Source organism: Sapajus apella, unplaced genomic scaffold, assembly GCF_009761245.1.
Source record: "Sapajus apella isolate SASKATOON/1434 unplaced genomic scaffold, GSC_monkey_1.0 scaffold15, whole genome shotgun sequence".
Classification (NCBI taxonomy): Eukaryota; Metazoa; Chordata; class Mammalia; order Primates; family Cebidae; genus Sapajus; species Sapajus apella.
In genome coordinates this window covers 12,389,018-12,404,265 of record NW_022436955.1, presented here as the reverse complement: position 1 = coordinate 12,404,265, position 15,248 = coordinate 12,389,018, and the positions used below count along the sequence as shown (strand labels likewise).

The 15,248-nt window shown below is 44.9% G+C and overlaps 1 protein-coding gene across 1 annotated transcript in view; it reads right to left on the bottom strand.

The window, feature by feature from the left end:
- The window catches only part of CDH1 (cadherin 1), a 94,508-nt gene that overhangs the window by 6,642 nt on the left and 72,618 nt on the right, over positions 1-15,248 (bottom strand). Inside the window, exons 8-13 of the mRNA XM_032284268.1 lie at positions 15,110-15,238; positions 13,878-14,060; positions 12,015-12,259; positions 8,729-8,874; positions 5,751-5,975; positions 4,019-4,246 (exon numbers count right to left, since the gene is read on the bottom strand). Coding sequence (XP_032140159.1) covers positions 4,019-4,246; positions 5,751-5,975; positions 8,729-8,874; positions 12,015-12,259; positions 13,878-14,060; positions 15,110-15,238 — 1,156 coding nt within the window. The remainder of the gene's footprint in view (positions 1-4,018; positions 4,247-5,750; positions 5,976-8,728; positions 8,875-12,014; positions 12,260-13,877; positions 14,061-15,109; positions 15,239-15,248) is intronic.

Genomic DNA, 15,248 nt, shown 5'->3' with positions numbered 1-15,248 from the left:
ATATATATATATATATAGTATTCATTGTGAATGAAAAAAAAAGATTCCATGTGTTTTCTCTCTATGGGCATGTGTGCCTAAGTACCCATATATGTACACTGTGAAGTATTTTTTTGCTTTATTACCTGGGCTGGAGTGCAGTGACACAATCTCAGCTCACTACAACCTCTGCCTCCTGGGTTCAAGTGATTCTCCTGCCTCAGCCTCCTGAGTAGCTAGGATTACAAGCACCCACCACCACGCCTGGCTAATTTTTGCATTTTTAGTAGCAATGTTGGCCAGGCTGGTCTCAAACTCCTGACTTCAAGTGATCCAGCTGCCTCGGCCTACCAAAGTGCTGAGATTACAGGTGTGAGCCATCATGCCTGGCCGAAGCATAATCTTTAAACAGGAGGTTGCATAAACTTGGGGAAAAGACTTCTCAGATGTACCTCAACTACTTATTTCTGAAATCAGAAAAATGCCAGAAGCCTTATCCAGATAAACAATATAACTCCCTTGTCCATGATTCATCAACAAGAACACTAAATTGGCTGCACAGGGGAGACAGCACTGAACAAGACTACAGGAACTACACAGTCCCCACCCACGCAGAGCAACAAGCAGTTTACGGTTTCCAAAAAGATGCCTCTTATCAGCGATGCCAGAAGCCCAGTGTCCCCAGGCTCCGAGAAAAAGCCTGGCACAGAGTAAGCAACCAAATATTGGTGGAAAACATGAAAAGATTCAGATTTGGTGTGTCTCTAGTAATTTTTTTAAAGATAGAGATGGGGTCTTGCTATATTGCCCAGGCTAATTCCGAACTCCTAGGCTCAAGCAATCCTGTCACCTCAGCCTCCCAAAGTGTTGGAATTACAGGCATGAGCCACCACGCCTGGCCTCTAGCACATCTTTACCCTTAAGAAACAAGAAATTGGCCAGTTGCAGTGGCTCACACCTGTAATCACAGCACTTTGGGAGGACAAAGTGGGAGGATCACTTGAGTTCAAGAGTTCGAGACCAGTGTGAGTAACATTATGAGAACCCATCTCTAATAAACAAAGAAAAAATAATCATAAAAATAAAAATACAGGCCGGGCGCAGTGACTCACACTTGTAATCCCAGCACTTTGCGAGGCAGATCACAAGGTCAAGAGATAGAGACCATACTGGCTAACAGAGTGAAACCCTGTCTCTACTAAAAATACAAAAATTAGCCAGGCGTGGTAGCATGCACCTGTAATCCCAGCAACTCAGGAGGCTAAGGCAGGAGAATTGCTTGAACCTGGGAGGCGAAGGTTGCAATGAGCCGACATCGAGCCATTGCACTCCATCCTGGGCGACAGAGAAAGACTCCATTAAAAAAAAAAAAAAAATTAAAAATACAAGAAATTGAACATCTGAGTTCTGGCACTGCCTCTGTTTTAAGTGTTGTTCTACATGGGAATCCCCACTCCTAGTGTCTAAAAAAAATACATACCCATAGCAAATTTAGGTAATCCTATCTTTAAAAAAATATTTCAAGTATAACTACAATCTTTAAGATTCCCTTGCTGGACACAGTGCCTCATGCCTGTCATCCCAACACTTTGGGAAGGCAAGGCAGGAGGACTGGTTGAGCCCATGAGTTTGAGACCAGCCCAGGCAACATGAGAAAACCCTGTTTCTACAAAAAATGCAAAAAATTAGCTGGGTGTTGTGGCTCATGCCTGTAGTCCCAGACATCCAGGGGGCTGAGGTGGGAGGATCACCTGAGCCCTAGAAGTCAAGGCTGCAGTGAGCTGAGATTACTCCACTGCACTATAGCCTGGGCCACAGGGCGAGACCTTGCCTCAAAAAAAAACAAAAAACAAAAAACAAAACTCCCCTTAGAATGAATATACTAGTCAGTAATCACTATCCCAAAAGTAGACCAGGCCATTCAAATGTAATCTGATTATGAAGTGGGCTGGCAGGGCTTATGTTACCATGCGTAAGACAATGAATTAACCTAATCTCATGGCACAATAAAGCCATGTAAAGCCTGGCAGAACAAAAGTCCAGAAAGCTTGCTCGATTCCCAACAGCACTATCCTTCTCTTCAACTTTGGGAGGACACCAGCAGGAAGGGGCAGAAGTAAATGGGATGCCCAGCAAACATTTCCGGAACATTGAAAGACACCCTTTCCCGGAGTCCACTGAAGCAGCAGCAGCAAGATCAATGGCACCCATGCCCAACCTAAATTGAAAGCCCTCGATTTTGTCCCACTGCTCCCTCCAAAAATCTTTTTCCATTCCCATCAGCTTGGCCTGGTCTCTGCCCTCCAAGGAGTCTACTCAAGCTTCTGCTGTGCTTTGCTAGGAGAGGAACCTTCCTGAATATCCATCTGCATGTTGGAATTCTACCAGCACCTGTGGCCTAACCACTTCCACCTTCCACAAAACCTTCCTTGAGGCTCAATTAACAGCCTTTTCTGACTACAGTGACTACAAAGGCATTCATGACCTGAACCACCCCTTATGGTCACTAATTATATATGATCTTTTTTTTTTTTTTTTTTTGAGACGGAGTTTTGCTCTTGTTACCAAGGCTGGAGTGCAATGGCGCGATCTCGGCTCACCGTAACCTCTGCCTCCTGGGTTCAGGCAATTCTCCTGCCTCAGCCTCCTGAGTCGCTGGGATTACAGGCATGTACCACCATGCCCAGCTAATTTTTTGTATTTTTAGTAGAGACGGGGTTTCACCATGTTGACCAGGATGGTCTTGATCTCTTGACCTCGTGATCCACCCGCCTCGGCCTCCCGCAGTGCTGGGATTACAGGCTTGAGCCACGGCGCCCAGCCCTTTATATATGATCTTTAAACATTTCTTTAAAAAATTTTTAATTAAAAAAATATATTTTTCATTTTTATCTTGTAGAGACAGAGTCTTGCTTTGTTGTCCAGGCTGGTGTCAAACTCCTGGCTTTAAGCAATCCGCCCACCTTGGCCTCCCAAAGTGTAAGCCACCATACCTGGTCAAAGGTTTCTAAGTGACTTGCTATCACTTGCATTGAGAATCATTCGCTTGCTCTTCTAACATTCACAGGTTTAAAGCCCTACCAGAGTTCTGATGTAGTGTACTCCATGTGGATACTTTGTCATATGATGCACATAATCTGTTTTCATAACTAATTTATTCCTTTAATAGATTCAGTATTTTCTCTCTGTGAATGATAAAAGAATTTGTCTTGACCATAACAGCACCTGTGTCACCCCGAGGGGTCACTCCAGGTGGGCTCCAATGGAAACAGGTTTAAGGACTATGGCAGAATCTGCCAATTTTCAGCATCCTTCTTCTCCATTAACCTTTTAGTCATTGATACTCACTCACTGCTCAACCTACACTCCATCCCTACTCCATGGCAATTTTCAATTCCAAGTAGAAGCTTCCACACTCCCTTGCAACTAGGTGTTGCTGTGTTTGGGCCAATGGTAATAAGTGGAGGTGACATTGCCTCCAGTCGTGTGGCCTCCACTTCCTCTCTCATCCCCTTCCCCCATCTAGGATGGAATGTAGAGGTGGTGGTGTTGGTGAGCTGGCTAGCTTAGACCATGCTGGGGCAGCCCCCAAGGTCTTGCTACTCTGCCTATGGTCTAAGGAACTGCAACATCAGCACCCCCTGGGAGCTGGTTAGAAATGCGGAATCTGTGGCCCCACACCAGGCCTCCTAGATCAGATTTCCCAGTTTACCAAGAGGCCCAGGTGATTTGCATGCACTCAAGCTTGGGATGCACTGACTTGAAGGATGAAAATAAACAAGATAGAAGAAACCTGGGTCCCCCATTGACTTCATGGCACAGGGTTGCTCTCCCTCCCATCTTAGACCATTTACCTCTGAACCGTTTGGTAAGAGACAAACTTCTATTCTATGTAGGCCAGCATAACTTGGAAGTCCCTTTCCTATATTGGCTAAACCATACCCTAACTAATATAAGAACAAAAATCATTTTCAGAAAATAAACCTCCTCCATTTTTTTCTTTAAGTCAAAGGCTGAGCCACTTGCCAGCTGGACTTACTTAGCAAAGCAAGAATTCCTCCAAGAATCCCCAGGATGGCAGGAACTTGCAATCCTGCTTCGACATACTGTGCCTTTCGACAGACGCTGGCGGTCCCTTCACAGTCACACACGTGAACCTCTAAGGTGGTCACTTGGTCTTTATTCTGGTTATCCATGAGCTTGAGATTGATTTTGTACTCACCCACCTCTAAGTATATCTTTGGTTTCAAAATGAGAGATTCTTGGGCTGGGGAAAGCAATAAAAAGAAATGATGAGACCAGGAGAGAGAGAGAGAAAAAAAAAAAAGCTCATTCTAGAATAAAATTGTTAGTGAACTAAAGACATTTGCAAGCCAAGCAGAGAGAGCAGAGCTGCTTAGGTTTCAGTCAGGTATCTACTTTTTTTTTTTGGCTGTAAAAAGCTTTATTTCCATTTGGTCTAAGGCTTGGGAGAGGGCTCTAGGGCAGGTTAAAAAGCTGCCTAGTGGCTGGAGGGAGAGGCTCAGGCAGAAAGTGGCTCTTCAGATTTGCTGGGCTCAGTAGGCTCCTGGTTGTGCCTTAGGGTGAACCTTTCGAAGAGGTACTCGCCCAGCCTGGCCTGAGGGCCGGCCAGGATGCAGAGGTTAGTCAGGTGGTCACCTATCTTCTTGATGAGTTTCACTTCTTCATCTAGGAAGTGGCTCTCCAGGAAGTCACAGAGATGGAGGTCTGTGTGGATGAAATCCAGGGCATGAAGATCCCAAAGGGCCTGGTTCACGTTCTTCTTTAGGACCAGAGCGACTTCCATTGCATCCAGGGTTTTACCCCATTCATCTTTTTTTTTTTTTTTTTTTGGAGGCAGAGTCACACTTTGTAACCCAGGCTGGAGTGTAATGGCGCAATCTCTGCGCACTGCAACCTCCGCCTCCCAGGTTTAAGTGATTCTTCTGGATCAGCCTCCTGAGTAGCTGGGTTTACAGGCATACACCACCACGCCTGGCTAATTTTTGTATTTTTAGTAGAGAGGGGTTTCACCATCTTGGCCAGGCTGGTCTCGAACTCCCAATCTCATGACACACCCACCTCAGCCTCCCAAAGTGCTGGGATTACACATGTGAGCCACTGCGCCCAGCCTACCCCATTCATCTTGACACAGCTTCTGGATGTCCTGGAGGACAGCATGGCCACCACACTGGTTTTGCATTTATTTTCAGCACATACTCAGCACCCTTGCATTTCTCCTTGGCCAATTTGTGGAATAAGTGGCCCATGCCTTCCAGAGCCACATCGTCACAGTGTAAATAGAAGCCCAGAGAGAGGTTGATGTAGGAGGCCCGTAGATGCAAATTGACCAGGCGGTTGATAGCTGCCTCCACCTTGGTGGAATAGTTCTGACAATCTGGGAGCTCACAGTTGGTGGACAAGAAGGAGCTAACCACAAAAATGGCCTTGTTTGGTCCCAGGAGTGGGAGGTGGCAGAGAACATAGTCCTGGAGGTTGCAAGTGGAGAGGAGATTGGAGGGTGGTTTGAGGCTGGGAGAGGGAGCCCTGCTTGGGTTTTATATTACTGGGTAGCATGCTGCAAAGTTAGATACCAGGAAAGGAAAGAGACCTTTGGAGTAAGGCCTCAAAGACAGAATGAACAAGGAAACAAGTATCAATGGAAGGGGTGGCATCTGGAAGTTGAGAAGAGAAATTGAGAGGTGGGGATCTGGGGGAAGGAAAGCATGGCAGTCACAGCACAGTTGCCAAAATAAAGCTCAGGTACTCACTTGGGTCATTGTACTCAATGGTCCAGTTGGCACTCGCCCCATGTGTTAGCTCTGCCGTGAAGGGAGATGTATTGGGAGGAAGGTCTGCATCAAGGATGTTGATGACTTGAGGCTCTGGATTCCTTTCACAGAAGTAAAAATTTCGAGGTTCTGGTATGGGGGCATTGTCATTCACATCAGACAGGATCAGCAGAAGCGTCCCCGTTCCAGTAGCAACTGGAGAACCTAAAAGAAAATGCAGAGGAAATGTTGCAGCTCGGGAACAGTCATGGATCCCCACTGCCTTCTACCAGACCCAATCCAGATCTTGTCCTGGCTCTTCAGTGGTCCCTCACCAGGCCCCACTCCACCCCCAGAACCTCCCATCCTACCAATCCCAGGGCATCTCCACTCCCAGGTGGGCAGGCCTCTGACAATTTTACATAGACAAGCTTATTCCCACTTTGATAACCATTATTTAAGTTATTCCTCACACCAAGGACACCCTCCTCCTTCTTCACATGCCATTATTCATTCATTGAATTTTAACAGCTCCGAGAAGTCCTTATCACCTGCTTGCTGTCTCCCTAGTTCTTTTTCTGCGCTTTCATGCCATTTAAGGTCATTATCAAAGCATTGAGTCTTTTATTTTTATTTTAAGCCACATTAGAAGTTTAAAATCAAAGGGGATGAGTTGGGTCTTTTTGAATCTCTGCAAATTGGTTTTCAAAATAGATTTGGGAATTCATATACACTTTTTTTTTTTTTTTTTTTTAAGAGACAGCGTTTCACCACATTGGTCAGGCTGGTCTCGAACTCTGAAGCTGAGGTGATCCACCCACCTCAGCCTTCCACAGTGCTGGGATTACATGAGCCACCATGACCAACTTTTTTTTTTTTTTTTTTTTTAAGGCAGGGTCTCACTCTATCACCCAGGCTGGAATGTGGTGGCATGAACAGTTTACTGCAGCCTCTACCTCCTGGGCCTAATCTCTCACCTCTGCCTCCCTAGTAGCTGGAACTACAGGTGCATGTCACCATGCTTGGCTAGTTTTTAAACTTTTTTGTAGGGGTGGGGGGGGGTCTTGCCATGTTGCTCAGGCTGGTCTTGACCTCCTGGGCTCAAGTGATCCTCCTACCTTGGCTTCCTAAAGTATTGGGATTATAGGCATGAGCCACTGCACCCAGCCCATCCACACTTCTGTTTGCATTTCTTTCACATCCTGACACAAAACCAAGCATATGGTAGTAGAAAAAAGTGGTACCCAGGGAACTATCATCAAGATTAGTATACGACAGGGAAACAAAACAACAGAGGAATCCATCTCAAACCTATAAATAGATATGTCTAGATGGCATGACTGTAAATTTTTAAAACTTTTTTTCTCACGTAAAATGTCTTTTCTTTTTTGAGATGGAGTTTCACTCTTATTGCTCAGGCTGGAGTGTAATGGTGCGATCTTGGCTCACTGCAACCTCCAAGCCTCCTGGGTTCAAGAAATTCTTCTGCCTCAGCTTCCCGAGTAGCTGGAATTATAGGCATGCGCCACCATGCCAGGCTAATTTTGTACTTTTAGTAGAGATTGGGTTTCTCCATGTTGGTCAGGCTGTTCTTGAACTCCTGACCTCAGGTGATCCGCCTGCCTCAGCCTCCCAAAGTGCTGGGATTATAGGTGTGAGCCACCACGCCTGGCTAAATTTTTTTTTAAACAATGAGCACAAGTCATTTAACATTAACTTAAGGAGGCCAGGTATGATAACTCACACCTGTAATCCCAGCATTTTGAGATTATGGGCAGTATGTTGCCCAGGCTGGTCTTAAACTCCTGGCCTTAAGCCATCTCCCGCCTCAGACCCCCAAAGTGTTGGTATTACAGGCGTAAGCCTGTCACCCAGTCTATAAATGTATTTAAATACACAGAAACAGTCTGGAAGAACCCACACCTAATTCATTTCATCCAGTGGGTATTATCACTTTTCAGGTAAAGGAATTATGGGACACACAAATTAAACAGCAAATCCAAGGTCACACGAGTATTAAGCTTTGGACCTAGAATGTAAACCATTGTTGTCTACTTCCCTTAGGGTTTTGTCATGTTTCCCAGGATGGTCTTGAACTCCTGGGCTCAAGTGATCCTCTGATCTCAGCCTCTCAAAGTGCTGGGATTATAGGTGTGAGCCACTGTGCCCAGCCCACTTGAATTTTTTGATAATAAGAACGCCTTTGTTTAAGAATAAAAGAAAAAACAAGGCTGGGTGCAGTGGTTCACAATTGTAATCCCAGCACTTTGGGAAGCCAAGATGGGTGGACCACGAGGTCAGAAGTTCAAGACCAGCCTGGTCAACACAGTGAAAGCCTGTCTCTACTGAAAATACAAAAATTAGCTGGGCGTGTTGGCCAGTGCCTGCAATCCCAGCTATTCGGGAGGCTGAGGCAGGAGAACTGCTTGAACCTGGGAGGCGAAGGTTGCGATGAGCTGAGATCGTGCCACTGCACTCCCAGTCTGGGCGACAGAGCTATATTCTGTCTCAAAAATAAGAATAATAAATAAATAAAAATAAATAAATAAAAGAATCATCTTTTGCAGCAACAGGGATGAAACTGGACGCCATTATCTCAAGCGAAACAAGTCCGACATAAGGAGAAATACTGCATGTTCTCACTTAGAGGTGTGTACACATGGATGTAGACTGTGGAATGATAGACAATGGCAGCTGGGAAGGGTGAGGGTGGGAGGGAGTAGATGATGAGCAATTACTTAATGGGTACAATGCATGTTATTTAGGTGATGCATACCCTAAAAGAACTAATTTTACCACCATATATCTCTGCATGTAACAAAATTACCCTTATACTCCATACCTTTATACAAATCAATCCAACAAACAAAAACAATAAAAGAAAAAGAATAAACTCTTGCCTCCAAAAGAAGAGAGGGGCAAGGAAGTGAACTAGCCAGGAGGGTGAGGCAGCAAAGGCCCCGATGAGGCTCCCTTACCGTTGTCTGTAGCTATGATGAGGGCTGTGTATGTGCTGTTCTTCACATGCTCAATGTCCTCCCTGTCCAGCTCAGCCCGAGTGGAAATGGCACCAGTGTCCGGATTAATCTCCAGCCAATTGGCAGTGTCTCTCCAAATCCGATACCTGAATAGGCACAAGCCCTGGCTTTTAGAATAGGACCAGCAAACAGCATGAAGCTGAAAATGGATTAAGCTCTTCTTCAGTTATCTGATTACTTCTAATGTTTTTATTTTGAAAACCAACAATACAACAGAGAAGTTACCAGAATAGTATGGTGACCATCCATGGACTCTTCACCTAGGTTTACTCATTGTTAATATTTTGCCATGTCTGCTCTCTCTCTATATTGACACACACCTACGTAATTTCTTGTTTTGCTGAGCCATTTGCAAATAAATTGCAGAAGTCATGTTCCTTTACTTATAAATACCAGTGTGTGATCTCCTGAGAACAAAGGCATTGTCTTATATAACCTCAATTTGATTTTCAATTTTAGGCAATAAAACTTTGATAGAATACTATTGTCAACTATATGGTGCATATTCAAATTGTCAGATTTTCCAAAAATGTCCTTTACAGCAACCTTGCACCCTTCTGGATTCAGGATCCAATATGGCCTTTAGTTGGCATGGCTCTTTCTTTTCTTTTTTGACACTGACATTTTTAAAATGTGCTGGCCAGTTGTTTTGTAGAATGCCCCTTAGTTTGAGTTTGTTTGATTATTCCTCATAATTTAGATTCAGATCATCCATTTTGGGGGTTGGCGGTGGGGACAAGAAACTACAGAGGTGATGCTGTAGCCTCCCAGCACAGGACACTGGGAGGTACGTGATGTCTGTCTGTGCTTTTACTGATGATGTTAACTTTGATCACTTGGATAAGGGAAAGGCCACCAGATTTCTTCATAGCAAAGGTACCTTTTTTCACTATATGATACATCTGTAATCTGCAGGTAGATAATTTGAGAATATGTTGTTCAGCAACTAACTTTCACTCAATGGATTTAGCATCTATGGGTGATTCTTGCTGAAGCAATGATTACTATAATCCTTATTTACTTTTAAAAGCAGACTCCTCCAGACCAGCTTCCCCCAAACAATATAGTAGTTTGTAACTGGTGGCAGCATGCCACCTCCTCTCCTGCCATGAACATCTGGAGATGCAGGTTGCCTTGTTGACTTGTGGGTGGGCTGCACTATTGGCATTTAATGGGAGGCACAGGGAGGCTAAAAGAGATCTACTGCCCAGTCATTTACTGGGGTCATAGAAAGGCTCTGATAGGGAAACTAAGAAATCAGAGGAGGAAAGGGCTCTGAGAACCTGTAGGCTTGGCCTCACTTCTTTGGAAGTGCAAAGCAATTAATTACATAAAGTGCTCTTTGTTACAGGTGTAAGGGCCTCTGCAAACAAACACTAAAGACCTGGTCCTGGAATTTGCCCCAGGACATGCTTTGAACTATCTATTTCACTACTGCAAGCTTTCAACCCAGCCGGGAAACTGTACAATCCAGGGTTCATCACTGAACCAAATCCTACACTGTTGTCTTTGATTTTTCACTATTCTTTTAAACTTCAATTAAAACATATCTTGTCAGGCCTTACAGTTTGGAGCATGTACAAATAGCCTCTAGATTATGAGGAGTCCATTGGCTACATATAGAAAATGAGAGTAATTTTTTGTTTCTTTTTTATTTTTTGAGATGGAGTCTTGCTCTTGTCACCCAGGTGGTGCAATCTTGGCTCACTGAAACCTCTGCCTCCTGGGTTCAAGCAATTCTCCTGTCTCAGCCTCCTGAGTAGCTGGGATTATCAGCGCTTGTCACCATACGCAGCTAATTTTTGTATTTTTAGTAGAGATGGGGTTTTGCCATGTTGGCCAGGCTTGTCTCAAACTCCTGACCTCAGGTGATCCATGCATCTTGGCCTCCCAAAGTGTTAGGATTACAGGCATGAGCCACTGCACCCGGTTGAGAGTAATTTTTTTTCTGTTTTCAGACAGAGTCTCACTCTGTCACCCAGGCTGGAGTGCAGTGGCGCTATCTTGCCTCACTGCAACCTCAGCCTTTTGGGGTCAAGCAGTTCTCGTGCCTCAGTCTCCTGAGGAGCTGGGATTATAGGTGTGCACTAAAATGCCCGACTAATTTTTTGTGTTTTTATTAGAGGTAGGGTTTTGCCACGTTTGCCAGGCTGGCCTTGAACACCTGCCCTCAAAGTGATCCACCTGCTTGGGCCTCCCAAAGTTTTGGGATTACAGGCGAGAGTTGCCGCACCTGGCCCAAAATGAGAGTATTTTAAAGCAAGTGTTGTAGTTGGTTGGTTGGCATGTGGGTTTTCAGAGTCTGTGTGATTTACGTTATAGAGGTGCCTTTAAGTTTAAAAAGAGAAATATTAAAAAAAAAAAAGAAATATTAATTAGTAAGTTACTTAGAACACAATACTATGGGCTAGACATGGCGGCTCACACCTGTAATCAGCGCTTTGGGAAGCGGGGAGATCACTTGAGGTCAGGAATTAAAAGCCAGCCTGGCCAATATGGCGAAACCCTGTCTCTACTAAAAATACAAAAATTAGCTGGGCATGGTGGCAGGCACCTGTAATACTAGCTATTTGGGAAGCTGAGGCTCAAGAATTGCTTGAACCCAGGAAGCGGAGGCTGCAGTAAGCAGAGATCATGCCACTGCATTCTAGCCTGGGCAACAAAGCAAGACTCCAAACTCAAAAATAACAACAACAAAAAAAACCACACACACCACAATACTATGTATGCAAAGTAAAATTGCATTTCTACCATATTACAAGAGCTTAAAGAGAGGCAGCACATCAGACCAAGAATGGCTATCTATGGAGGGAAGGGAAAAGGTGAAAGCCGCACAGATAAAGGGAATAAAAAAATAAATTTAGCAAGACAATGGTCTTGTACAGACAAATGACAAAATGCCATGAACTATATTTATATATAAAAATACAGACACACACACACACACACACACAAATACCCAATTGTTGTAAGTCAGTTGAAAAATCCTGGCCAGATGCTGTGGCTCACACCTGCAATCCCAGCACTCTGGGAGGCCGAGGAGGGTGGATCACGAGGTCAGGAGTTCAAGACTAGCCTGGCCGACATGGTGAAACCCCGTCACTTGAACCCTGGAGGCAGAGGTTGCAGTGAGCCGAGATCATGCCACTGCACTCCAGTCTGGGCAAAAGAGCGACTCCATCTCAAAAAAAAAAAAAAAAGGAAAAAGAAAAATCCTCACACTTACGTTATTTTCTGTTCCATAAATGTGTCTGGCTCCCGGGCAGTGTAGGATGTGATTTCCTGGCCCACACCAAAGTCCTCGGACACTGTCACTTTCTTTTCAAGAGGCACAAAGATGGGGGCTTCATTCACATCTAGCACATCCACGATGACAGTAGCTGTGGAGGTGGTGAGAGAGACCTCAAATGGGGCCACGTTTGTCACTGCCACATGTAGAATGTACTGCTGTTTGGCCTCAAAATCCAAGCCCTTGAGAGGAAAAACAATGAAGTTAAAAACAAAACAAAACATTTTGTATTAGTAAAAGAAAATTAAATCCTTAACTGTTGCTTTTGGGAGTATATTAGGTTGTTACAAAAGTAATTGTGGTTTCTGCCATTTCTTTCTTTCTTTCTTTCTTTTTTGCAATGAAGTTTCACTCTTGTTGCCCAGGCTGGAGTGCAATGGTGCGATCTCAGCTCATTGCAACCTCTGCCCCCAGGGAAAATTTCGTATTTTTAGTAGAGATGGGGATTCTCCATGTTGGTCAGGCTGGCCTCCAATTCCTGGCCTCAGGTGATCCACCTGCCTCAGCCTCCCAAAGGGCTGGGATTACAGGCGTGAGTCACTGTGCCAAACCTCTGCCATTACTTTAAATGGCAAAACCCACATATATTTACCAGGGCTTCTCAAATCTGCTCACCCCACAGCTTTGGGGCTATTCTAGGGATCCATTAATTCTTTGTGTCACTTCAACAAGTAATTCACCCAAGTCTTGGTTTTCATGTCTCTTTCCTTTTTTTTTTTTTTTTTTCCTGAAATGGAATTTTTGCTCTTGTTGCCCAGGCTGGAGTGCAATGGCGCAATCTTATCTAACTGCAACCTCCGCCTCCAAGGTTCAAGCAATTCTCTTGCCTCAGCCTCCCTAGTAGCTGGGATTACAGGCATGTGCCACCATACCCAGCTAATTTTTGGTATTTTTAGCAGAGACAGGGTTTCACCACGTTGGCCAGGCTGGTCTCGAACTCCTGACCTCAGGTGATCCACCAGCCTTGGCCTCCCAAAGTGCTGGGATTACAGATGTGAGCCATCACTCTCAGCCATTTTTTTAAAGAGATGGAGTCTTGTTTTATCACTCAGGTTGGAGTACAGTCGCATGATCATAGCTCAGTGTAGCTTCAGCCTCCTGGCTCAAGTGAGCCTCCTACCGCCATGCACTAAGTTTCTAGGACATTTTTCAAAAACAACCATATCTGCCCCACTTCTAAAATAATCCACTTAAGAGCAGAGACCAGCAATTCATTTTCCCTCTCATTGCAAAATGAAAAGACTAAGGGAAGGAGAATGTTTCTGGGAAAGAGCCCATTAAAGCAGACAGTATTTCTTTTTCAATTTCGAGATGCTGTATAAGAGCTTCTTGATTTCTTTTCTTTTTTTTTCCAGATGGGCTGGAGTGCAGTGGTGCTATCTTGGCTCACTACAACTTCTGTCTCCTGGGCTCAAGTGATTCTCTTGCTTCAGCCTTCTGAGCAGCTGGGATCACAGGCATGCACCACCAAGCCCGGCTAATTTTTGTATTTTTGGTAGAGACAGGGTTTCACCATGTTGGCCAGGCTGGTCAACTACTGACTGACCTCAGGTGATCTGCCTGCCTCAGCCTCCCAAAGTGCTGGAATTACAGGTGTGAGCCATCATGTCCCACCTTAGCTTCCTGATTTCTTACATGAGCAAGAAGAACCACTGCAAACCCCACATGGTCCACTAGAATCTAGGAAAGTCACCCGTCCCCCTGCCAATGTGAATCTACTTCTGAGAAGATACCAGGGGACAAGGGCATGAACAGCTGTGAGGATGCCAGTTTCTGCATCTTGCCAGGTACCATACAAACCTTTGCTGTTTTCAAAATGCCATCGTTGGTCGCTGGATTTGTGGTGACGACAAATTGCCCCTCATTATCATTCAATATGGTGTATACAGCCTCCCACGCTGGGGTGTTGGGGGCGTCAGCATCAGTCACTTTCAGTGTGGCAATTTTGAAGTTAGCCTCATTCTCAGGCACCTGACCCTGGTACTACAGAGCAAAGAGATGGGTCATTTACAACATACCAAGAGTGCTAGCGGAGCCAGGTCTCAGGGGATTAAAGGAATCCTCTGTTGTTGTTTTTTTGAGACAGGATATCACTATCACCAGGCTGGAGTGTAGTGGAGCGATCATGGCTCACTATTGCCTCGACTTCCTGGGCTCAAGCAATTCTCCCACCTAAGCCTCCAGAGTAGCTGGGACCACAGGCATGCACCACCATACCTGGCTAACTGAAAGCAAGCTTCAAGGAGAAGATGGTGACGAGGAAAGGCCAGGGCATGGGCACATTGGAGCGCAGTGGCACAATCTCGACTCACTGCAGCCTCCGCCTCCTGGGTTCAAGCGATTCTCGTGCCTCAGCCTCCTGAGTGGCTGGGATTACAGGCACATGCCACCATGTCCAACTGATTTTTGTATTTTTAGTAGAGACGGGGTTTTGCCATGATGGCCAGGCTGGTCTCGAACTCCATCTTCAAGGGATCCACTAGCTTTGGCCTCCCAATGTGCTGGGGTTTCAGGTGTGAGCCACCACACCTGGTCATAATGCAGGATGATTTAAACTTCCCCTACCTGGCTATCAATACCCTTGCCTGGAATATGTATAATATCCTTGGCATTCAATAATTCTCGTGTCTTCCTAGCTATACTAGAAACACCATGAGATGGAATCTTTGTCTGCTTTCTTTTTGATGGTACCTCCAGTGTCTCATCAGTGCCTAACATAAACTTAGAAAATATTTGTTCAATGAAGAAATGAAACCCAGTAAAATTTTCTTTAAAAATGTACAGTATGAGGATATGAAATCAGTAGGTGCTTTTTGCAACTTTACAATCTTATGCCAATTGGCCCCACGCCAAGGGTGGAAAAAAGATGCTAAAGACAACAGCCACCCCAAGATGATTGCTTTTCAGTTTAAAGTTAACATTCACTAGTATGGAGAGTTTTCAAAGACTTCGCCCATGAGCAGTGGTGAAACTTAGTTCACGAACAACAAAAGACCTTTCTTTGGAAACCCTCTAAGGAGTTGCAGAATTACCGTGGTGGGATTGAAGATCGGAGGGTTATCGTTGGCATCAGTGACTGTGATCACAGCTGTTGCTGTTGTGCTTAACCCATCTCCTTGAAGGTCAGCAGCCTGAACCACCAGGGTATATGTAGGGAAAGTCTGCAGAGAG